The 26,182-nt window shown below is 47.1% G+C and overlaps 1 protein-coding gene across 1 annotated transcript in view; it reads left to right on the forward strand.

Moving 5' to 3' along the window:
- SMYD2 (SET and MYND domain containing 2) overlaps positions 1-22,638 on the forward strand; it is a 54,890-nt gene extending 32,252 nt beyond the window's left edge. Inside the window, 7 exon segments of the mRNA XM_066595062.1 lie at positions 1,050-1,117; positions 10,280-10,382; positions 11,688-11,798; positions 17,623-17,743; positions 18,141-18,315; positions 20,023-20,131; positions 21,923-22,638. Coding sequence (XP_066451159.1) covers positions 1,050-1,117; positions 10,280-10,382; positions 11,688-11,798; positions 17,623-17,743; positions 18,141-18,315; positions 20,023-20,131; positions 21,923-22,000 — 765 coding nt within the window. The 3' untranslated portion in view covers positions 22,001-22,638.
- Positions 22,639-26,182: the final 3,544 nt, after the last annotated feature.

Below are 26,182 nucleotides of genomic sequence, written 5' to 3' on the forward strand. Positions count from 1 at the left end.
TGGTGCAGTGTAGACATGTAGCTCCGCCTCCGACAGACTGGCGCTGTCCTGCGTGGTGCAGTGTAGACATGTAGCTCTGCCTCCGACAGACTGGCGCTCTCCTGCGTGGTGCAGTGTAGATATGCAGCTTTGCCTCCGACACCTGAGCGGCGCTGTCCTGCATGGTGTTAGAAACATGGCGGACCTCTCCCGGCATCAGAGCGAAGCAGGGAAGTCTGAATGTCAGCCGAGGTCTGGCGCTGGATTGGAAAGGGTTAATTGAAAAAAAATTACTTTTCAAAAGTGGTAAAACATTAGAGAAGAGCCTCGGCTTGTGTTCCTGTCCGGTGGAGGGCCGGGGGGCCGCTGATGAGGTAGATGCTGCTATATGTCGTAACTGAAAGGATTTCCCTATTGGAGAAGCCGGGGGGCCGACCATGTGGGGCTCCGCCCACTATTTGTATTCACGCTCGGAGTTACACAACGGCTGGCGAGCTGCAGAACGTCTCCATGCCGGCTCTTCAGATAGACCTGCAGCGGATGACCCCCACCCCCCCCCCACCCCTCCCTCGAGCCTATCTGTCTTATGCAGTTTGTCTTGTATACTGGAGGGGGCGCTGGAAATCTGTCTGTTCGCCATCCGTTTCGCTGGTTGAGTGCACTTCCTGGCGTGTGAACAATGGGGGCGCTCTCGGTAAACGCCATCGGCGTGAGGACTTGTATGTTATCAGCTGTGATGGAGAACTGATGCGGGCCGTCCTGCGGATCGCCGCGGTCCCTCCGGATTAGCGTCTGTAAACCCCCCATAGAAGGATTCTGCGGGAATAGGAAACATGGCTGCTTACTTCCAGAAGTGGCGCCGCCCTGTCCATGGCGGTTCGGTATTGCAGCTGCATTGTCGTGAATGTGGCTGAGCCGCAGTACCTCCCGTAACCTTAGATGGGCGCTGTGGAAGAAAGCAGCTGTGTCCTAAGCCTGTAGAGCCCTAATAAATGTGGACACTCCTCCGGGGGAGGGGGGGGACTGGAGGATTCTGGGAGCGCCGCGCTCATCTGTCTCTCTTCTTCTAGGTTAACTGCAACGGCTTCACCATCGAGGACGAGGAGCTCTCCCACCTCGGCTCCGCCATCTTTCCAGAGTACGGGATTTACAGTCATCTGACGGCCTTACATCTGGGGGGTACATGGCTGACGGCAGGGGTACGGGGGGCTCGGCTGCTCCTGTCCGTGACCCGCAGCAGATGTCGTTTAGGGAATTGCCATTCAAGCAGTTGTCCAGCGTCCTCAGCATCCTCCCAGTAATCCGGCAAGGAGGTTCCTGTCAGCCGCAGCCGCGAGATAGTCGCTCTGGATCTTCGGTTTATTAGGGGATTTGCTGCACGCTGTTATGCGGTTCCTCTGTTATTCCTCCTGGTAATGTAGGAGGCTGATGAGGAGAGGGTAATAATGGTCCCTACATGCGGACCTTGTTAGGATGTGCCCTATTGATGGGGGAGGGGTAATCCTTAGGGGAAGATGTGCAAATGACCAGAGGAGCAGTAATAGATTATCAGTGCCGGCTGCTTAACCCCTTCCTGGCGGCGGCTATTTTGGACCGAAGAACGCGACACTTTCTTTTTATCTCTACTTTTCAGTAGCTTCATTCCCCCATCGGGGCGCGGTCTTATTGGTAACTACTTTGGCGCACATAACGTGTGCACTGATGTATAGTAACACATAGATACATTGTAACACACTGATGTATAGTAACACATAGATACATTGTAACACACTGATGTATAGTAACACATAGATACATTGTAACACACTGATGTATAGTAACACATAGATACATTGTAACACACTGATGTATAGTAACACACTGATGTATAGTAACACACTGATGTATAGTAACACATAGATACATTGTAACACACTGATGTCTAGTAACACATAGATACATTGTAACGCACTGATGGATAGTAACACATAGATACATTGTAACACACTGATGTATAGTAACACGTAGATACACTGTAACACACTGATGTATAGTAACACATAGATACATTGTAACACACTGATGTATAGTAACACGTAGATACACTGTAACACACTGATGTATAGTAACACATAGATACATTGTAACACACTGATGTATAGTAACACATAGATACATTGTAACACACTGATGTATAGTAACACATAGATACATTGTAACACACTGATGTATAGTAACACAGAGATACATTGTAACACACTGATGTATAGTAACACATAGATACATTGTAACACACTGATGTATAGTAACACATAGATACATTGTAACACGCTGATGTATAGTAACACATAGATACATTGTAACACACTGATGTATAGTAACACATAGATACATTGTAACACACTGATGTATAGTAACACATAGATACATTGTAACACGCTGATGTATAGTAACACATAGATACATTGTAACACACTGATGTATAGTAACACATAGATACATTGTAACGCACTGATGTATAGTAACACAGAGATACATTGTAACACTGATGTATAGTAACACATAGATACATTGTAACACTGATGTATAGTAACACATAGATACATTGTAACACGCTGATGTATAGTAACACATAGATACACTGTAACGCACTGATGTATAGTAACACATAGATACATTGTAACACTGATGTATAGTAACACATAGATACATTGTAACACGCTGATGTATAGTAACACATAGATACATTGTAACACGCTGATGTATAGTAACACATAGATACATTGTAACACGCTGATGTATAGTAACACATAGATACATTGTAACACACTGATGTATAGTAACACATAGATACATTGTAACACACTGATGTATAGTAACACATAGATACATTGTAACACGCTGATGTATAGTAACACATAGATACATTGTAACACGCTGATGTATAGTAACACATAGATACATTGTAACACGCTGATGTATAGTAACACATAGATACATTGTAACACACTGATGTATAGTAACACATAGATACATTGTAACACACTGATGTATAGTAACACATAGATACATTGTAACACACTGATGTATAGTAACACATAGATACATTGTAACACACTGATGTATAGTAACACATAGATACATTGTAACACACTGATGTATAGTAACACATAGATACATTGTAACACACTGATGTATAGTAACACATAGATACATTGTAACACACTGATGTATAGTAACACATAGATACATTGTAACACACTGATGTATAGTAACACATAGATACATTGTAACACACTGATGTATAGTAACACATAGATACATTGTAACACACTGATGTATAGTAACACAGAGATACATTGTAACGCACTGATGTATAGTAACACATAGATACATTGTAACACACTGATGTATAGTAACACATAGATACATTGTAACGCACTGATGTATAGTAACACATAGATACATTGTAACACACTGATGTATAGTAACACATAGATACATTGTAACACGCTGATGTATAGTAACACATAGATACATTGTAACACGCTGATGTATAGTAACACATAGATACATTGTAACACGCTGATGTATAGTAACACATAGATACATTGTAACACGCTGATGTATAGTAACACATAGATACATTGTAACACACTGATGTATAGTAACACATAGATACATTGTAACACACTGATGTATAGTAACACATAGATACATTGTAACACACTGATGTATAGTAACACATAGATACATTGTAACACACTGATGTATAGTAACACACAGATACATTGTAACACACTGATGTATAGTAACACATAGATACATTGTAACACATAGATACATTGTAACACACTGATGTATAGTAACACATAGATACATTGTAACACGCTGATGTATAGTAACACATAGATACATTGTAACACGCTGATGTATAGTAACACATAGATACATTGTAACACACACTGATGTATAGTAACACATAGATACATTGTAACGCACTGATGTATAGTAACACATAGATACATTGTAACACACTGATGTATAGTAACACACAGATACATTGTAACACACTGATGTATAGTAACACATAGATACATTGTAACACGCTGATGTATAGTAACACATAGATACATTGTAACACACTGATGTATAGTAACACATAGATACATTGTAACACACTGATGTATAGTAACACATAGATACATTGTAACACACTGATGTATAGTAACACATAGATACATTGTAACACACTGATGTATAGTAACACATAGATACATTGTAACACACTGATGTATAGTAACACATAGATACATTGTAACACACTGATGTATAGTAACACATAGATACATTGTAACACACTGATGTATAGTAACACATAGATACATTGTAACACACTGATGTATAGTAACACATAGATACATTGTAACACACTGATGTATAGTAACACATAGATACATTGTAACACACTGATGTATAGTAACACATAGATACATTGTAACACACTGATGTATAGTAACACACAGATACATTGTAACACACTGATGTATAGTAACACATAGATACATTGTAACACACTGATGTATAGTAACACATAGATACATTGTAACACACTGATGTATAGTAACACATAGATACATTGTAACACACTGATGTATAGTAACACATAGATACATTGTAACACACTGATGTATAGTAACACATAGATACATTGTAACACACTGATGTATAGTAACACATAGATACATTGTAACACACTGATGTATAGTAACACATAGATACATTGTAACACACTGATGTATAGTAACACATAGATACATTGTAACACACTGATGTATACTAACACATAGATACATTGTAACACACTGATGTCTAGTAACACATAGATACATTGTAACACATAGATACATTGTAACACACTGATGTATAGTAACACATAGATACATTGTAACACACTGTATAGTAACACATAGATACATTGTAACACACTGATGTATAGTAACACATAGATACATTGTAACACACTGATGTATAGTAACACATAGATACATTGTAACACACTGATGTATAGTAACACATAGATACATTGTAACACACTGATGTATAGTAACACATAGATACATTGTAACACACTGATGTATAGTAACACATAGATACATTGTAACACACTGATGTATAGTAACACATAGATACATTGTAACACACTGATGTATAGTAACACAGAGATACATTGTAACACACTGATGTATAGTAACACAGAGATACATTGTAACACACTGATGTATAGTAACACATAGATACATTGTAACACACTGATGTATAGTAACACATAGATACATTGTAACACACACTGATGTATAGTAACACATAGATACATTGTAACACACTGATGTATAGTAACACATAGATACATTGTAACACACTGATGTATAGTAACACACAGATACATTGTAACACACTGATGTATAGTAGTAACACATAGATACATTGTAACACACTGATGTATAGTAACACACAGATACATTGTAACACACTGATGTATAGTAGTAACACACAGATACATTGTAACACACTGATGTATAGTAACACATAGATACATTGTAACACACTGATGTATAGTAACACATAGATACATTGTAACACACTGATGTATAGTAACACATAGATACATTGTAACGCACTGATGTATAGTAACACACAGATACATTGTAACACACTGATGTATAGTAACACACAGATACATTGTAACACACTGATGTATAGTAACACATAGATACATTGTAACACACTGATGTATAGTAACACATAGATACATTGTAACACACTGATGTATAGTAACACATAGATACATTGTAACACACTGATGTATAGTAACACATAGATACATTGTAACACACTGATGTATAGTAACACATAGATACATTGTAACACACTGATGTATAGTAACACATAGATACATTGTAACACACTGATGTATAGTAACACAGAGATACATTGTAACACACTGATGTATAGTAACACATAGATACATTGTAACACACTGATGTATAGTAACACATAGATACAATGTAACACGCTGATGTATAGTAACACATAGATACATTGTAACACGCTGATGTATAGTAACACATAGATACATTGTAACACACTGATGTATAGTAACACATAGATACATTGTAACACACTGATGTATAGTAACACATAGATACATTGTAACACACTGATGTATAGTGATACATTGTAACACGCTGATGTATAGTAACACATAGATACATTGTAACACGCTGATGTATAGTAACACATAGATACATTGTAACGCGCTGATGTATAGTAACACATAGATACATTGTAACACACTGATGTATAGTAACACATAGATACATTGTAACACACTGATGTATAGTAACACATAGATACATTGTAACACACTGATGTATAGTAACACATAGATACATTGTAACGCGCTGATGTATAGTAACACATAGATACATTGTAACACACTGATGTATAGTAACACATAGATACATTGTAACACACTGATGTATAGTAACACATAGATACATTGTAACACATAGATACATTGTAACACACTGATGTATAGTAACACATAGATACATTGTAACACACTGATGTATAGTAACACATAGATACATTGTAACGCACTGATGTATAGTAACACATAGATACATTGTAACGCACTGATGTATAGTAACACATAGATACATTGTAACACACTGATGTATAGTAACACATAGATACATTGTAACACACTGATGTATAGTAACACATAGATACATTGTAACACACTGATGTATAGTAACACATAGATACATTGTAACACACTGATGTCTAGTAACACATAGATACATTGTAACACACTGATGTATAGTAACACATAGATACATTGTAACACACTGATGTATAGTAACACATAGATACATTGTAACACACTGATGTATAGTAACACATAGATACATTGTAACACACTGATGTATAGTAACACATAGATACATTGTAACACACTGATGTATAGTAACACATAGATACATTGTAACACACTGATGTATAGTAACACATAGATACATTGTAACACACTGATGTATAGTAACACACAGATACATTGTAACACACTGATGTATAGTAACACACTGATGTATAGTAACACACTGATGTATAGTAACACATAGATACATTGTAACGCACTGATGTATAGTAACACATAGATACATTGTAACACACTGATGTATAGTAACACATAGATACATTGTAACACACTGATGTATAGTAACACATAGATACATTGTAACACACTGATGTATAGTAACACATAGATACATTGTAACACACTGATGTATAGTAACACATAGATACATTGTAACACACTGATGTATAGTAACACAGAGATACATTGTAACACACTGATGTATAGTAACACATAGATACATTGTAACACACTGATGTATAGTAACACATAGATACAATGTAACACGCTGATGTATAGTAACACATAGATACATTGTAACACGCTGATGTATAGTAACACATAGATACATTGTAACACACTGATGTATAGTAACACATAGATACATTGTAACACACTGATGTATAGTAACACATAGATACATTGTAACACACTGATGTATAGTGATACATTGTAACACGCTGATGTATAGTAACACATAGATACATTGTAACACGCTGATGTATAGTAACACATAGATACATTGTAACGCGCTGATGTATAGTAACACATAGATACATTGTAACACACTGATGTATAGTAACACATAGATACATTGTAACACACTGATGTATAGTAACACATAGATACATTGTAACACACTGATGTATAGTAACACATAGATACATTGTAACGCGCTGATGTATAGTAACACATAGATACATTGTAACACACTGATGTATAGTAACACATAGATACATTGTAACACACTGATGTATAGTAACACATAGATACATTGTAACACATAGATACATTGTAACACACTGATGTATAGTAACACATAGATACATTGTAACACACTGATGTATAGTAACACATAGATACATTGTAACGCACTGATGTATAGTAACACATAGATACATTGTAACGCACTGATGTATAGTAACACATAGATACATTGTAACACACTGATGTATAGTAACACATAGATACATTGTAACACACTGATGTATAGTAACACATAGATACATTGTAACACACTGATGTATAGTAACACATAGATACATTGTAACACACTGATGTCTAGTAACACATAGATACATTGTAACACACTGATGTATAGTAACACATAGATACATTGTAACACACTGATGTATAGTAACACATAGATACATTGTAACACACTGATGTATAGTAACACATAGATACATTGTAACACACTGATGTATAGTAACACATAGATACATTGTAACACACTGATGTATAGTAACACACTGATGTATAGTAACACACTGATGTATAGTAACACATAGATACATTGTAACACACTGATGTCTAGTAACACATAGATACATTGTAACACACTGATGTCTAGTAACACATAGATACATTGTAACACATAGATACATTGTAACACACTGATGTATAGTAACACATAGATACATAGTAACACATAGATACATTGTAACACACTGATGTCTAGTAACACATAGATACATTGTAACACACTGATGTCTAGTAACACATAGATACATTGTAACACACTGATGTATAGTAACACAGATACATTGTAATGTAATCCGTGAGGCAGAAGAGACCCCCAGTCTGCCGGTGCCCCCCATCCGTGTTCGTCTCGCAGTGGTTTCTGCGGTTCGCTATGACTGACATTACTAACATTATATATGTCTAAATATGTAGATTTGGGGTTTTTCAGTTTTGGCGCAGTGACCTTTTTTGGAATTTTTTTTGCACCGCTGCAGTCAGACCCGCCTTACTTTCCGTGGGCGGAGCTCCGAGGGCGCCGTGTGACCAGCTGCAGTTGTTGTTGGTACCACGTTGCGGCGCTGACTTCTGTTGTGTTTTTGGCTCAATCCTTATTTTAGGTGTTTTTAGTTTGCGGTGTTCTTTATTCGCCGGCTCTTATAGATGCGCCGACGCCAAACGGGGGTTTTTACTTTATGGATTGTTGTTTTTTATCGTGCGATGCCACTTTTGCAGCGGGACGTCCCACTGTTTCCCCTAAAATAAGCCCTGGCTACATTCACAGATCAGGCGCTGTCCGCTCCGCCGCACTCCCCCGCAGCTCCAGCGCTTGCTTGTAGTCTTCCGGAAGCGGCGGCGATGGAGAACCAATCTCAGCCATTGGGACCTGCGGAGAAGAAGCGGAGCCGACAGCGCCTGTCAGGTAATGTATTTTTTTTTAATGCAGCCAGGGCTTATATTCAGGGTATGGCTTATATTTCAGCGGAGCGCAGAGGTCCCGGACGGAAGGGACCCATCTAACAAGCAGGAAAGAACCACTATAAAGGCTACAGACACCTGAAGGGGGCATTTTTTTCCTGATTGTTTTTTTATTTTCTCATTGTAGAATTTTTTTTTTTTTTTATTCTATTGCCAGGACACGACTGTGGTGGGGGGGGGGGGGGCGCCTAGCCTGAACGCGAGTGTGTGTGTGTGGGGGGGGCGGCCGCCTAGCCTGGACTCTAGTAAACAGCATTAATGGCATTTAGAGATGTGCAGCAGCTCCCTAAACCATTCACACAATGGCCAGGAGGGAACCCATTGACTTGTATGGAAGACTGTTCTAGACATTCTCTGTAAACTCTGCAGTGATCCATGTGCAGGGAGGGGAGGAGGTGAGCTGTGACTACTGTGAATGGTGGCTCCTGTGTTACCTATATATAGGTGTCTCCTCTCAGTGTAATCCTGTGTGTACAGGGAGGGGAGGAGGTGAGCTGTGACTATTGTGAATGGTGGAGGAGGTGAGCGTTTACACTGATTGTCCTTCAGATTCTGCAACCGGTGGTGATCTGAGTTGTTCCATGTAAAAGGGCCCTTACTGCGGTGCGTACCGGGATGTGCAGAGGCTGTGGACGATGCAACATGTAAGGGGGGGAAACACTGCGTGCAGCCGGTCAGCAGTTCTGGACACAACCCTAACATGCACTGACCCTGCAGAGGTCACAGGTCACACCTGCAACACCCTGCATACCAGCCAGGGGGCCCCTCCTCTCTGTTGTGTCTATGGCTCTTAATGCTGCAAGATCGCCGGCCCCGTAGTCATGGACAGACGGCACGATGCCCCCCCACTCCCCCCAGTCATATACTGTAACTGCCTCTAATCCTGCTCTCTGTCTGCAGCGTTGCACTGATGAACCACAGCTGCTGCCCCAACGTGATTGTGACCTACAAGGGGACCGTGGCGGAGGTGCGAGCCGTGCAGGAGATCAGCGCCGGCGACGAGGTGAGGGGGGCCTTATTACTGCTTGTAGCAATGCGTTATCACCCCGCGCTGCCAGCAGAGAGCGCCTCCCTGCCGATACTGTGGAAGTCCGTTAATCCGGCAATCCAGCTCATCAGATTGTAGCGCTGGGCTGAAAACCGGAACAATCAGGAGTTCATCAAGTACAACATTTACCACTGAAGGGTCCTGAACCCCCCCGAGGGCGACTTCATATATAGTGGGCTCTGAAGACCCCTTTATTACCCCCATCTAGCAGCGCTGGACTCCTTCGCCCCTCAGAGCCGCAGTGATTCGTTGTGGCGTAGATCCCACCAGGTGGTGAAACGGTTCTGCAGGAATACCGGCCCCTGCGGACAGGAAGCTGCAGAAGTAGTTGCTGCAGATTAGATGGCGGTGCTGACATGTTCTGACCGGCTGACAGGAAGGGGTCAGCGATTCATGCTGCTTGTGCCAAATTCTGGTGCAGTAATGGGGCCGCACATGTAGCAGTTGCATCTGGGCCCCCCTGCCACATAAAGCACTTGCTATGTGAGGGGTCCAGTTTCCGGCAATCCCCCCGTATGACCCGGGCGTGTGAAGACCCCCTTGAGCCTCGGCTCCCCTCCATAAATACACCGTGACGCAGCGCTGGGGGTCACTGGGGACTCCTGGGACATTCCTTGGGTTTGAGGACACGAGAACCAGATGCTATAAAAAGCCGTGACCTATAGAGGGGCGCGGTGTAGCCTGCTGGACGGGCGCCGCTGCGCGTAAGATGGGAGCGGAGCTCGTAACACGCCGGGTATAGCCGCAGGATTATCTGGATGACACGCTGCAGGGGGCGCCGGCCGCGCTGAAGTCCGCTTACTGCTTGGAATCCCGATAAGACCTACAGCCCAGCTATGAATGTGACAAGAAGCTCCCCGCGTCTTCCAAGGCTGCAGTGTAACGTTACCTGGTCCTGCGGCTCCCTCTTGTGGCCATCAGTAGCAGCTGCACGCTATTGGCTTATGGGCTGTCTAACTCAAATTGTTCTGCAACTTTCCAATGCTGCTTTTCACTGCCGGCTAGCAGAGGTCTTGCAAGTAAAGAATAAAAGCACTAAAAATATTGAAGAACTGCAGAACTCGTCGTACAGTGATTAACCCCGGAGTGACCGGCCTGTTGTGCCTTAAGGACCGAGGGATGTTCATGGTCAGTAGACTCCTCCCCTGTCCTGTGGGTGATGGCATTCTATCTTGGGATACCCCTTTAAGGTAGGGACCCCTTTAACTGATGACCCTTTGGGGCCTCCGACGTCTCATCTTGGGTCTTTCTTCGTTGCAGGTCTTCACCAGTTACATCGACCTGCTGTATCCCACCGAGGATCGCAACGACCGGCTGAAGGACTCCTACTTCTTCACCTGTGACTGCAGGGAGTGCGCCACCAAGGAGAAGGTAGCTGGGATATGGGCGTCTGTTGGGTCAGGGGGGCCGTACACCGCTCCTGGAACAAGGGGCCCCCAGCATAACTCACTGTTTAACCCCTTAGATGCTGCGATCACTGCAACCACCACACACAAGCTTCCATTAGTGGCAGATGAGCGGTGTGGATGCTGCACCACAAGTCTCAGCAGTCTACAATATGTAAGGCAGCCGCCACGAACAACGTGGTCTGTGGATGCGGCAGTTAACTGCTTAGATGCCACGGTCAAAGCTGATTGTGCATTCTAAACAGTGAGTGGGACGGAGAGGTGGTGGTGGTGGGCGGGCCTTTCTTGTGCCCATCGGCAGTGCGGTCAGATGGTTCTGACGGGTCGGCAGCTCGGAGCCCACAGAAGCCGGTTCATTTAAATGGTTTTTGGTTTTTTTCAAAACGACCCTAAAATTGTGCCGGTAAAAACGACGAAAAGCAAAAAACCTTAAACTATAAACTAGTTTCCTGGTAATTGTACAACGGGCGTGTGACCCCCGCAGCCTGTGGCGACCCGCTGGCATTGACCCCCCCCCCCCCCCCCCCCCGCAGCCTGTGGCGACCCGCTGGCAGTGAGCCCCGCAGCCTGTGGCGACCCGCTGGCAGTGAGCCCCGCAGCCTGTGGCGACCCGCTGGCAGTGACCCCCGCAGCCTGTATTCTGCCCCGCGGGTCGCTTTCTGCTGTGACTTCACGCTGGTTTTTCTGCAGCATGTGGACGCGATTTCACAAATGTCCCTCAGTGCCGCTCCTGTAAAGGCTGCGGGGGTCCTGCGGAGGGTCCACCTCATGGCAGCCTTAAATTTGCCTGCAGCGCCGCATCTATATCCGCAGTTGGACGGCCGCTTCCCTTTTTTTTTCTTTGATTCGACCCCCTCCAAACTGCTGATGAGGAAATGAAAGTGGCAGAACTTTGCAATTTCCGCATTTGGTCGCATGGAATTCTGGGACTGCATGTCTGCCAGTGTACAAGCCCCCTAACTGGTGCAGCCGTGTAGTTACATGACTTGTATCACATTGGATATATGCCGTATACCCCAACTGCAGGAACCAGGGTGCAGCTGACAGGCAGTTCAGGAAGTCCTCGCACCCCTCACTCTTCATGTTGAGTCTTTGTGCCCCCTAATTCACCCAGGACCCCATAATGACAAAGTGACAACAGAACCAGAGAAATCTGTGTACATTTTAAAAAAGGTAACCCCCCACCCCCACCCCCACCCCCCACCCTGCGGTGACAGAAGTATTCCCACCCCTGGACTCAGTATTAGTCGGAGCCCCTTTGGCAGTGATTCCAGCCTCCAGTCTCCTTGGGATGATGCCACAAGGTTTGCACCCCTGGATTTGGGGGTTTTCTGTGAGGTGGGATGGGGCCGTCTAAGGACAGCCATTGTCAGGTCTCTACAGAGATGTTTCCTCCAGACAGAATGCTTAGAGGCCATAAAGTTCCATCTTGGTGTCATCAGAGCAGAGAATCTTGTTGCTCGCAGTCTGAGGGTCCTTTGGGGGGCCTTTTTGGTAACTCCAGGGGGCTTCCATGTCTTACTGGGGCGGCTTCTTTCTGGCCCCTCCGCCATAAAGCCCAGATTGGTGGAGGCTACAGGGATGGTTGACCTTCTGGAAGTTTCTCCCATCTGCACACAGGATGTTTGGAGCTCAGACAGAGTGACCGCTGGGCTCTTGGTCACCTCTCTTACAAGACCCTTCTCCCCCTTAGTCTGGGGTCAGCGGCTCTAGGAGGAGTCCTGGTTGTTCTTCCATGTAAGTATTATGGGGGCCGCTGGGTTCTTATAGATTCATAGATTGGTTGAGTTGGAAGAACCTCTGGGGTCATCGGGTCCTCCGGGGTCATCGGGTCCAACCCCCTGCTCAGTGCAGGATCACTAAATCATCCCAGATGTCTGTCCGGCCTCTGAACACTTCCATTGAAGGAGAACTCCCCACCTCCTGTGGCAACCTGTTCCACTCATTGATCCCCTCACTGTCTAATATCTAATCTGTGTCTCCTCCCTTTCAGTTTCATCCCATTGCTTCTAGTCTTTCCTTGTACAGATGAGAATAGGGCTGATCCCTCTGCACTGTGACAGCCCTTCAGATATTTGTAGACCGCTATTAAGTCTCCTCTCAGCCTTCTCTTCTGCTAAACATTCCCAGATCCTTTACCCGTTCCTCATAGGACATGATTTGCAGACCGCTCACCATCTTGGGAACTTCTCTGAACTGGATCCAGTTTGTCTATGTCTTGTATAAAGTGGGGTGCCCAGAACTGGACCCAGTATTCCAGATGAGGTCTGACTAAGGAAGAGTAGAGGGGATAATGACCTCACGTGATCAAGACTCTATGCTTCTCTTAATACATCCCAGAATTGTGTTTGCCTTTTTGGCTGCTGCATCACATTGTGCACTCATGTTCAGTCTATGATCTATTACTGTGTTTACCCGAAATAAAGACACTGTCTTTTATTCATTTTTGCCCCAAAAGAGGCACAGTGTCTTATTTTCAGAGGGGGGGGGGGGGGGGTTATACTCACCTGGTTCACGGCGTCCCAGTGCCTTGTGCTGCTGGTCTCCAGCGGCGATGCGGCAGTCTGCTATGTCCTTTGCACTGAAGTATCTTCTTCTTTATAGTGGTGACGGGGCTTTGAATACCCCACCTCCAGCAAAGCGAGCACTGTGATTGGATCGAGCGCCAGCCAATCACAGCCATTCAGTGATGTCATTCACTGAATGGCTGTGAATGATCGAGCGCCGGCTGTGATTGGCTGGCGCTTGTTCCAATCTCAGCGCTTGCTTTGCTGGAGGCGGGGTATTCAAAGCCCTGTCACCAGAAAGAAGAGGATTTCTCAGCGCAGAGGACATGGCAGCCTGCTGCAGCGTCGGGAGCCATCACGATGTTTGTGGGTTTTTTTGTTTGTTTTTGTGTTGTTTTTTTTTTAAGGTGGGGCTTATCTCCGGGTATGTCTTAATTTTGGGGAAACACTGTAGTATACCCAAGTCTTTCTCACATGTGCTGCTGCTTAGCCCAATTCCTCCCATTCCGTATGTGCTTTCTTCATTTTTCTTGCCCAGATGTAGGACTTTGCATTTCTCCTTGTTAAATACCATTCTGTTAGTCGCCGCCCACTGTACAAGCTTTTCTAGATCTTTTTGAATCCTCTCTCTTCCCTAGTGTTAGCTATCCCTCCTAGCTTTGTGTCGTCAGCACATTTGATCAGTTTCCCACAATTCCCTCCTCCAGATCATTTATAACCATGTTGACCAACACTGGGCCTAGGACAGAGCCTTGTGGTCCCTACTTGATACCTTCTTCCACTTGGATGTGCAGCCATTTATGACCACTCTTGGAGTACGATCACTCAGCCAGTTGTGAATCCCCCTAACAGTTGCCTTGTCAATCCCAGATTTGGTCATTTTTCCCAATAAGTATGATATGAGATACTTTGTCAAATGCTTTACTAAAGACAAGATATACTATATCCACCGCATTTCCCTGATCAACCCAGTCGGTGATACTGTCATAGGAGATTAGATTCATCTGGCATGACTTGTTTGTTACAACCCCATGCTGGCTCTGGTTAATTACTCCATTCTCATCCAAGTACTTGCCTACATGCTGGTTAATAATTTGTTCACAGATCTTTCCTGGTATAGAAGTCAGGCTCACAGGCCTGTAGTTTCCTGGATCCACCTTCCTCCCTTTTTGAAGATGGGGACAACATTTGCCCTTTTCCAATTTTCTGGGACTTCTCCTGTTCTCCAGGAATTTTCAGATTATGGTGAGTGGTTCAGCAATTACCTCCGCTGCTTCCTTTAGTATCCTAGGATATAATGTATCTGGACCTTGAGACTTGGGTTCATGTAAGTTAGCTAAGTGTTCCCTTACCATCTCTCTGCTTATACATAGCCTGCCTTCTTGTATCCCCCCAATAGCACAGGGAAGATCAGCTGATGTTACATCTACTTTCTGAGAGAAAACAGATGCAAAATAGAAATTTAATAGTTCGTTCTTCTCAACATCATTCTTAACCAATTCACCATTTTCATCCTATAAGCATCCAATAGCATCTTGGACTTTTCTTTTGACATACCCCCCAAATCCTTTATTATTGCTTTTGGCCCCTCTTACAAGCCTCAATTCATTATCAGCTTTAGCTTCTCTGACACTTGCCCTACAGTTTCTGCAGACCCCATTATATTCTTCTTTAGATATTCCCCCCGCTCTCCATTTGATAAACATATTTTCTTCCTCTAACATGTCTACAAGTTCTGTGTTCATTAGAGATGAGCGAACACGTTCGGCCCCGCCCCTTTTTCGCCCGAACACCGAACTTTGCGAACACCTCGGTGTTCGGGCGAAAAAGTTCGGGGGCCGCCGTGGCAGCGCGGGGGGGTGCGGCGGGGAGCGGGGGGGAGAGGGAGAGAGAGAGGGCTCCCCCCTGTTCCCCGCTACTGCCGCCCGCGCCGCCGCGCATCTCCCCGCCCCCCGGCGGCACCCGGACACTTACGCGCGAACACTCCAGTGTTCGCTAAAGCCGGTGTCCGGGTGCGGATGTGTCCGTTACGGACACGTTCGCTCATCTCTAGTGTTCATCCATCCGGGTCTCTTTAAAAGCTTCCCATTCTTCCTTCTTTTAGGGATTGGTAACGATTGTGCTTTGAGAATCTCATTTCACAATGTTTCCCAACCTTCTTGGACATTTCTGTCCTTAAGAACATCCAGCCATTGGATTCTTCCTCCTTCTGAGTTCAGTAAAATCCGCCTTTCTGAAATCCAACCTTGAGGTCTGAGTCTTCTCAGGTCTTCCTCCCCTTGTTATCCAACATCCAAGGATATCATGATCACTGCCTCCTGAGGTCCCAGCCACCCTTACTTCCTCAACCATTCCTTCCTGCTGGTAAGAATTAGGGCCAAGATAGCAGATCCCCTTGTTTTCTCTTCTACCTTCTGGAAGATAAAGTTGTCAGCGAGAGTGGATAAGAATCTGTTGGATCCATTACTTTTACCTGAGAGATTGCCAACAAATGTCTGGATGGGTAAAATCTCCCATGATCACTGTTGGGCTTCTTTGAGAGCTTGGCCATCTGATGTAGAAAGAGTTCCTCCATATCTTCTGCTGGGCTCTTGGTCTCCTCTCTTACAAGACCCTTCTCCTCCTTAGTCTGGTGGGTCAGCCTCAGAATAGTCCGGGTTGTTCTTCCATGTAAGTATTATGGGGGCCGCTGGGCTCTTGGTCACCTCTCTTACAAGACCCTTCTCCTCCTTAGTTTGGGGGTCGGCGGCTCTAGGAAGAGTCCTGGTTGTTCTTCCATCTAAGTATTATGGGGGCCGCTGGGCTCTTGGGAACTTTCAGGGCAGCAGAAATGTTTTTGCAGCTTCTCCAGATCTGAGCCTCCACACAATCCTGTCTCTGAGCTCTACAGGCAGTTCGTTCCTCCTCTTGGTTTTGGCTCTGATATGCATTGTGAATGGTGAGACCTTATATAGACGGGGGTCTTGTGTCCAATCAGCTGGATTTATGCCAGGTGACTCCATTCAAGGTGTAGAAACCTCTCAGAGATGAAGAGGAGCAGGAGCCCCGTAGCTATAAGTGGCACCAGCGGGTGTTAATACGTATCTCCCTACAAGATGGGCGTTTCTTACTTTTGATAAATGTACCCGGGTTTCTCAGGTTCTGTTGTCACTGTCATTCTGGGGTCCTGAGTGCAGGATGAGGTGGACACAACATAAGATGTGAAAGGGGCCTCAGACTTTCCCGGTCGTTGACGATCCATATGGCGATGGCCGCCTCTCACCTCAGTACATTTCTTCACAGGATGCAGCAAAAATGGAGATCAGGAAACTTGGAGACCCGGCGAGTCCTCAGGCCATCCGGGACATGGTCCGGTACGCCCGCAACGTGGTGGAGGAGTTCCGGAGGGCAAAGCATTACAAAAATATCCTTTTATCAGTTTTCTATCATGGTATGGTTTCCCAGCAGTAGCCCGTCATTGTTCCCGGGCGCCTCCCGTCCTGCGGCAGTGACAGCCGAGCAGCGCACACAGACTCTGCTAGCAAGTCGTTCAAAAAGCCTGGATGAGTTCACTGCGCGGCAGCAAGACTACGAAACTGCGCATGTGCGGCGGCCAGAAGAGGAGACAGACGCGCATGCTCAGCCCGGAGTACTGCAATGGTGGGTAACTAGAGGATCGGGAAGGGGGCAGAAACGGGCGGATGACTCCACAGTAGTAGAATGTCACCAAATCCCTCAGTATTGTGGCACCCAGGAGCCTCTGCGCCTGCTGCCCCCGCAGGAACGCCCCTTTAATGTTCAATTCTCCTTAACGGCGCCACCTCCTAGCGAGCTGCTGGAAATGTGTGAGCTGAGCATGGAGAAGATGGGAGCCGTGTTCGCCGAGAGCAACGTGTACGTGTTACATATGATGTACCAGGCGATGGGCATCTGCCTCTACCTGCAGGACTGGGACGGCGCGCTGAAACACGGGCAGAAGATCGTCAAACCGTACAGGTGACATCATGTAGGGATCGGTGGGATGGAGGAACTGCCAACGTGCGAGCGGTACAGATCACACCGCTGCGGGGCGGCTGCGGCTGGCCTGCGCATAAGGTGGCAGGACGCGTCCCTGCTTTATCCGGTGGTGGCAGTGATGGAAGCTGCAGCCTCACTGTGTGCTAGTCAGGAAGGGGAAATAAGCGGCTGCCGAGACCTTCTGCTGCCGCCTATCAGGGATCTGGGGATGTGCCTCCTGGCAGGCGGAGGCGTAGACGGGCCGTGCAACACACGACCCGCGCCAAAGCCAGGAATAGAAATGCTGCTTCACTCCAGACAGCTTCACGATAGCGATGCATTCCCAAGGATATCCCACGTTCCCGAGCGCGATATCGGTCTGAGTTTCGCGGCCTGAGATCGCGCTCGCCTGTGTTGGATTAGCCTTAGGCCGCTCACACAAGCGGTTTTTACAGCGTTTAGCGTGGTGTTCTTAAGGCCTCCGTGGGGCTTCTGAGACGACATGAAGTAGCGGATGTTTGTGTCCCGTATCGTGCGCATGTGAAAGCCGTCTTAGGCCGCTCACACAGACGCTCCACATCACCCATTGCAATGATGAGGTGCGTTAAAAACTGTTGGACCGCGTTGGTTAAAAAAATGTGTTTCAAACGCCTGTGTGAGTGGCCTGAGACCGCTGTCACATGAGCACAAATGGGGCACATGATCCGCTACTTCCTCAGGTCGTCATTGACCAACGCCGTCCTCTATAAACCCTGCGTCGCTGCCCCCGCGGTACTGCTGTCCCTTGGTGTGCACACTACGGTAGCCATCAGAGGCCGGCCATGCGTGTCTAACAGCTTGGTCCTCTTCCAGGGCCTTGGCGCCATTAGGTTCTCCCGGGACAGAGTCCTGTACAGAGAAGGACCCTCCCTCTTCACGTGGGGCATCATCCTCTTCAGCCCCCGAGTCATCAGAGCCGTCTCGGCAGTTGTGGTTCGCTCCACTCTGTCTCAGGCAGTTCTAACTGCTTTTGCTGCTCTCGTTACAGCGGCCTCCGCCACTTTAAGGGTCTGGGGTTGTTGTGGTCCCTCTTTGTTCAGCTGTCGTCCTGCTCTCCTGTACTGCGCCTCTGGCACCTTGAACCTTTGGGCTGTTTCCAGATGGGGACGCTGGTTAGCCCCCTTACTCTTCCCTATAGTGGGGGGCAGTACTACACAGCAGTGACATGCTAGCCGCACTACTACTGCTGTCAGGCAGGGGGCATGGTTTCCACCTGGTACTTCTCAGTACTGGAGTGGAAGGGGCTTAGCGTAGCTGGTCAGCAAGAAGTAGTGGGGTGCTGCTCGCCCCTTACAGACCCGCGGTCTGTCTGAACACTCTTGGCGGTGTGCCCTCCTACACGTGTGTGAAAGTGGCCGGTGGAGGAGATGCCCCCCTATAGATGGCAGTTTTGGGGTTCAGGACTCTCCTGGACATGTCTGAGGTCTCTTCCCAGCCAACCAGAACCCTACAGTGTTTGCTGATGAGGGAAAGATGCTTCCTGCACACAACCGGAGCCGCCATATTATGGGCCGCGACGACTTATATAAAAGATTCCTACCAGTCGGTAAGGGTGGGCGTCCGGCACAAGACTGCCCCTCGGCTCTCAACATCGCGGGCGCCGCTGGGTACATGTGGGGAGGAGTCAGTGGCCGACTATCACAATGTGGCGGTGGTTCTGTCTTCCAGTAAGCACTACCCTCCTTACTCCCTGAATGTCGCCTCCATGTGGCTGAAGCTCGGACGGCTCTACATGGGCCTGGAGAAGAAATCGGCCGGGATAAAAGCCCTCAAAAAGGTATCTGCTGCTCCTCTCTGATGGGGGGGGGGGGAGGGGTTACATTTGTAAAGTGGACGCCTTTTGGCATAATAAAATATATATAATTTAGTTAACACCCAGATGTTGGCAGTAAGGAGTATGAGGGGCTTGGCGAACATCTGGGGGGCGGAGCCTTCTTGTTTCCATATATATTACTAACTAAAATGGCGCCTTTTGGCCCCCATAACGTTTTCCCGTTGGCGCGGCTGTCTGTTTTGGCTCCGGTTTGGGTGAATACAACTTTTTTAGTTAATTTTTTCTTGGAAACCAAAAAAAGTTAATTCTGGCGTTACGTTTTTTTTTCTTTTTGGCGCTCGCAGTGTAGATTATTACGACGTCTCCGGATGCTGCGACACCAACTTATTCTCTGGTGCAACGACCGGGAAATGGGGGTTATTTAAACTTTTTAAATGTTCTTTGTCATTAACGGTTTTATTGAGCCCTTCCACAGGTACGTCTTAATAGGCAAACATTCATGGCCACCCGGGGGGTTTCAGAAGGCACCAGGCTGCCATGACACCTACAGCACCCCAAAGCTCATCATAGGCGGGCCCATTGGGTCATTTAAATGCTGCTGTCAGAATTGACAGTGGCATCTAAATGGTGAACAGCAGTGATCAGACTCCTCTCTAATTGTGGCCCCCGCCGTGTATGTACCAGGCTCTGCGCCCGCTCCATACACTGACACCTTGGCATGCGCTGTACATGTACCAGGCTCTGCGCCCGCTCCATACACTGACACCTTGGCATGCGCTGTACATGTACCAGGCTCTGCGCCCGCTCCATACACTGACACCTTGGCATGCGCTGTACATGTACCAGGCTCTGCGCCCGCTCCATACACTGACACCTTGGCATGCGCTGTACATGTACCAGGCTCTGCGCCCGCTCCATACACTGACACCTTGGCATGCGCTGTACATGTACCAGGCTCTGCGCCCGCTCCATACACTGACACCTTGGCATGCGCTGTACATGTACCAGGCTCTGCGCCCGCTCCATACACTGACACCTTGGCATGCGCTGTACATGTACCAGGCTCTGCGCCCGCTCCATACACTGACACCTTGGCATGCGCTGTACATGTACTGTGCATGTTAGGAAGGAGTGAAGAGGCCCGAGCTGTAATGTCACATCGGCTGTCTGTGCCAGCGAGTCAGATCTCTGCCAGGCGTGCCAGTAGCATTTAAATGCCCCCTTTGGTGTTCGGGGGGCCTGACCAGCCCCACTGTGATCTTTGGGCCTTCTAAAGGCAGACTTCCTGTCAAGGCTTCCTGTCAGAACACTATATAATGCAGTACCCTGGTATTACGTTACTCTCAGCGATCCTCCTGCAGGACCTAAACTTTTTTTTTTACTCATTTTTATTTTGCTTTTTATTAGAAAAAATAAAAGCTAAAAAAAGTTTTAAAATAACCTTTTTCCGTTTTATAATAAAAAAGAATCTAACAGTCCGATGTATCAGAGCGACGCGTGGTTTTTTCTGACATTCATCATGTGGGATTGATAACGCAACGCCAGAGTTTATTTTGGTCACCCGGTCTGCAAGAAAAGGTTTTACTAGAGTGATCAAAAATTCCTTGCGGTTGTGTTTTGGGATGTTGTTGGGCCCCTGCACCTTCTGTATGCCCCCCCCCCCTGCACCTTCTGTATGCCCCCCCCCCACCCCCCTGCACCTTCTGTATGCCCCCCCCCCCCCCTGCACCTTCTGTATGCCCCCCCCCCCCACCTTCTATGCCTGAATCTTCTGCACATGACTTTCCCTTCCAGGCCATCGCCATCATGGAGGTCGCCCACGGTGCTGATCACCATTACATCGCGGAGGTGAAGAAGGAGCTGGAGCAGTGAGGTCGGATCTATGCAGCGCACTTCTTACATGTCTGTCTGGATGGAGCTGCTACGCTACATGCTGCTTTACCCTGTGTGCCGGAGCTGAACTCCTGGAGTCTATTTATTGTTTGTCCCGTCTTGGCATGTACGATGTTTGGCGATCACCCACCGCACTCAGGGGCTTCGTTACTAGAATTGGACGCTACGTGTTCCACTAGGGGGCAGTCGTGGGCCCCTCCTCCTCCGGTGACCCTCTGCGGAGGTCGTAGCATGTTAAGGGCTACATGTCTGACGCCCGTGTAGCAAAAACCTGCGGGGATCAACAACCTGCTGATGACTTTCTACTTACCTGGAATTTGGAAATGGACTCGAATTTTTCCAATTTCTTTCTTTTTCTGACGCTTTGTGTCTCGCGCAAAACCCGTCTGCTCCTGGCGCCGCGGCCTGCCGTTCGCCCCGCACCGCTCACCGCCTCTCAGTACCTTTTGGCTTTCGTTTTACGGTTTGGATAAATTTTATTTTATTTTGTATTTTTTTTGAAGAAATGTAAAACTGCTTTTGTTTTCTTCTGCGGCTGCCGGAAACCAAAGTTTGCCTGTGAGTTTTACTACGAGACCGCGGTTTACACTGCGAGGAATAAAAAAAGATGATCTGAACTGTTTGTGCTGCTTCCCGCGGGGCTCAGGGAGGTTTGCCGTGTTTACTGGCACCGGGCCTTTGTTTTGGCGCAGATTATCTGCAGCGTTCTTCTTACGTGCTGCGGATAGGAAAATGCGCAATCTAACGCGTCTGCCGTGGATTTTTTGCGCTCTTGGCCGCCTGCTCACATGGAGTCACTGCGGCGGGCGGTCCACAACGGAGAACCTGCAGCGCTTCCACAGCAAATCCACGGTGGCCGAACCCGCAACTAAACGGTGTGGAAGCAGTGCGGCGTGCGAACAGCGGGCATCGGGGATTGGATCCACAGCAAAAACAGACAGCTTGTGGATTTGGGATGGCTTCCAACAATGCGGCAGATTTGTTGCAGGAAATATCCGTACTGCGTGATGGGGGGGGGGGGGGGGGGGGGGGTAGCGTCGCCGCTGAGGGACCTCCATCTGCAGCGGGTCTTCCCGGTGGGTGATATTCACACGTGATTCTCGAATTGCCCAATTCGCAGAGCCCGTTCATCTGCGCGTCTCACAGGGCGGCGGCTGTTCTTCTCTCGGCCGCTCAGTCGCTGCTCGTCCCGGTCTGCGGGTGCGGATAGTAAGACAGTTTGACTCCGTTGATACAATTACAATCCATGTTTGTCGCACGTAACCACAAAGCGCAGAACCTTCTCATTGCGTCGTTCGCCCGTTATGCGGTTTTGTTTTAAACTCTTACAAATTGGCCGCACAACGGAGGAAAATCACACAAAACGATCAAAAGCGAGAAATCGGGCGCAAATTTGGTTTGATTTTGCCGAACTGAAAATTGGCCCCATGTGACCGGACCCGGCGCGGCTCAGTACTCCCTACTGCACACTTGTGAACACTGCGGGATGTGCGCCGGCTCCGCCAATCCTCGGTCCAGCCCCCGACACCTCTTGATGGTTCGGCGCACCTCATGGGTTCGCGTGGCAGGACAGGCTGCTGCATGTTCTGCGGTAACTCCGTCACGTTAAAATCTGCGGCTTTCTGCCACGGATTCGCAAACTGACTCTGGGTGCGGATTCTGGCACTTGTCCACAAAGTTTCGTGTCAAGAAGTGATATGTTGATGCAGAAATCCAATTTTCTGTTTTTGAATTCCACACGCTGATTTTGCTTAATTGGCGCGGATCTGCAGCACGAAGCTGCGAATTCTGACAATGGTTTTAGAAGCGGAATTCATGTGGCTAATTCTGTGGCCTCGTGTAGTTTTTCCAAGAACAGCGCCACCCTTGTCCACAGGTTTGTGTGATATTGCAGCTCAGCTCCATTGAAGTGAAGAGGAACTGCAGTACCCCACACAACCCACGGACCAGGGTGGCGCTGTGTTTTTCTTACTCTGAACAACCCCTTTAATCTTCCACCTTCTGACAGAACTTTCTGGTGGGGCTCGTGGCGGATTGCGGTGCGATCTGCAGATTTCACTCTTTTAATGGAATGGATGGCTACTTCTGTGCAGCTCCACCAAACTCTACATCACGATCTGCATGGATGGTGCAGACTATCTGCAGCGTTACCGCCGTGTGGTCCGTATTACGCCCTGAAACGCCCCAGCCGTGAATATGCATGAAACGTGTTTCCGATGAACATGTAATTACACGCACAAAAAACCTGCAGGAGGAGGCAGTTAATTTCAGTCTGTATTCATGAACTGAACTACTTCCACCTGCATGAATGAGCCCCACTGCTCGCTCATCAATGGTTTTTCTACCCAAACCTAATTTAGACCCCAGCCCAAGCAGAATGCCACATACCTACCCTTTGATACCATATCTGGGGGGAGGGAGACGGTGTCATCACTGCTGGGGTGATGACAATTCGGTTTCCTTTTGGTGAGTCGGATCATTTGGCTCAGATCAGCAGAAGAAGCCGGCTCAGCTCCTCTCTGCGCTGCCATCTGAGTCTGCCAGAATAGCAGCCGGCACCCCCCTCCCTGCATCCAGGGCCATCGCCGGAGCGGCTGCTTCAGGAACATCCCAGCACTAGTCCACGAAGCTGACCCTGCCGTCCTCCGCTGTGTGGACTGTATGGTCACATGAAGGTGGGGGATGTAGAGCTGGAAGGTTAAAGGGCTTGTCAGGTTTTTGAAACCATTGGGTGGCAAGGTACAATTACTGACGGCAGCAGCGCAGCGTCCTCTCAGCGGTGCAGTATGCGGCCTGTGGCAGCGCCAGGACTTCTCGCATCCCTTAAACCTAATCTGGAAGATCCTTAGGTTTACAGGACCTCTACCATCACACCCTGCGGCAGAGATTTACATTAAGACTTTGTCCCCCACTGCCGACAATGATTGTCCTAGGGGAAGCCCCCCTAACGAATAGGATCTGACTGATTGGTCCACGTTAACGTTACATCTGGGGTCACCCGCAGAATACGTGGGTGTGACTGGTCTGTGGAGCCAGGGGGGCTATAGGGTCTGCTCCGGTATGTTCCATACGCCGCTGGGGGTTGGTATCTCGGGACTGATCATGGAAGGGTTACACATCCACATGCTTCCAACATGAACTTTGTTCTCACCACACGGGGCTCCATCTCGCTGCAGGCTAACTGATGGCGGATGACAGTCTCCTCATCTGCAGCGGCGGGTCACTTATCTCTCCACCGGTGCAGCTTTCTTCAGCCCGGCCGTGCGCACCAACAAGTATATGCCCACCAACAGCCTCTCGCAGGGCCGGCTGGCGTAATGCCTCATCTTACACAATTACTGCAGCATCGTTAGTGAACACAACCAATCCATTCCCGTGGGGGTCCTTTGCCTTTCTTCGCTCTCCCCTCTTACTATAAGGCGCTAGGTGATTGATGGGCTGCATGCCCAGTGTTGTACCACTCGCCCCATAATGTGAAGGGTTGTCCGTTCTGTCATAAGGCCACAGGACGCGCCTGCTGACAACCTCGCTCTTCCGCACATGGCTGCAGTTTTTAATGGGCGCCTGATCTTCCTGGTAAAAAGCTGCCCGATTGTGTGGCTATTCGGTCAGCAGCGGCGGTCCTGCAGGGGTTCTGGTGGCTCCCTGGAGCTTTACCTTTACCTTGGGAAAACCAAGATGGCAGCATGGCATCTCTGACTGCCCGCTGTACACTGCATACAGCGCGCACCGGTAGTCTAAGACACGACAGGCGGCTCAGGTGGACGGCACTGCCAAATCACAGCAGCTCTAGTCTGTTGGGGTGAATCCAATAAATGGCCAGTGGTAAGATATTCGGGATGCGCACATTTATTTTATGCACTTTGTGAATCCTTTCAGAGTTGATTTTATGAATGTTTCCAATACCAACAACTTGTAACAATAGTAGCGGTTTATAGATATGAAGCAAGTATGGGTGAGCGCCACACTATTATTTTTAGGTTTCTGTGCCATGCATTAGAGCCGTGGTGGCGAACCTACGGCATGCACCGATAGCTGATCAGCACAATAGAGAGTACTAAAAAAAACTCCCCCCGGTAATCACGCAGCGGCGCTGATCCTCGATGCACGCTGACCTGTCCTCCATGGTTCTGCAGGAGAGGAGAAGGGAGGAAGCATTCC

Source organism: Eleutherodactylus coqui, chromosome 3, assembly GCF_035609145.1.
Source record: "Eleutherodactylus coqui strain aEleCoq1 chromosome 3, aEleCoq1.hap1, whole genome shotgun sequence".
Classification (NCBI taxonomy): Eukaryota; Metazoa; Chordata; class Amphibia; order Anura; family Eleutherodactylidae; genus Eleutherodactylus; species Eleutherodactylus coqui.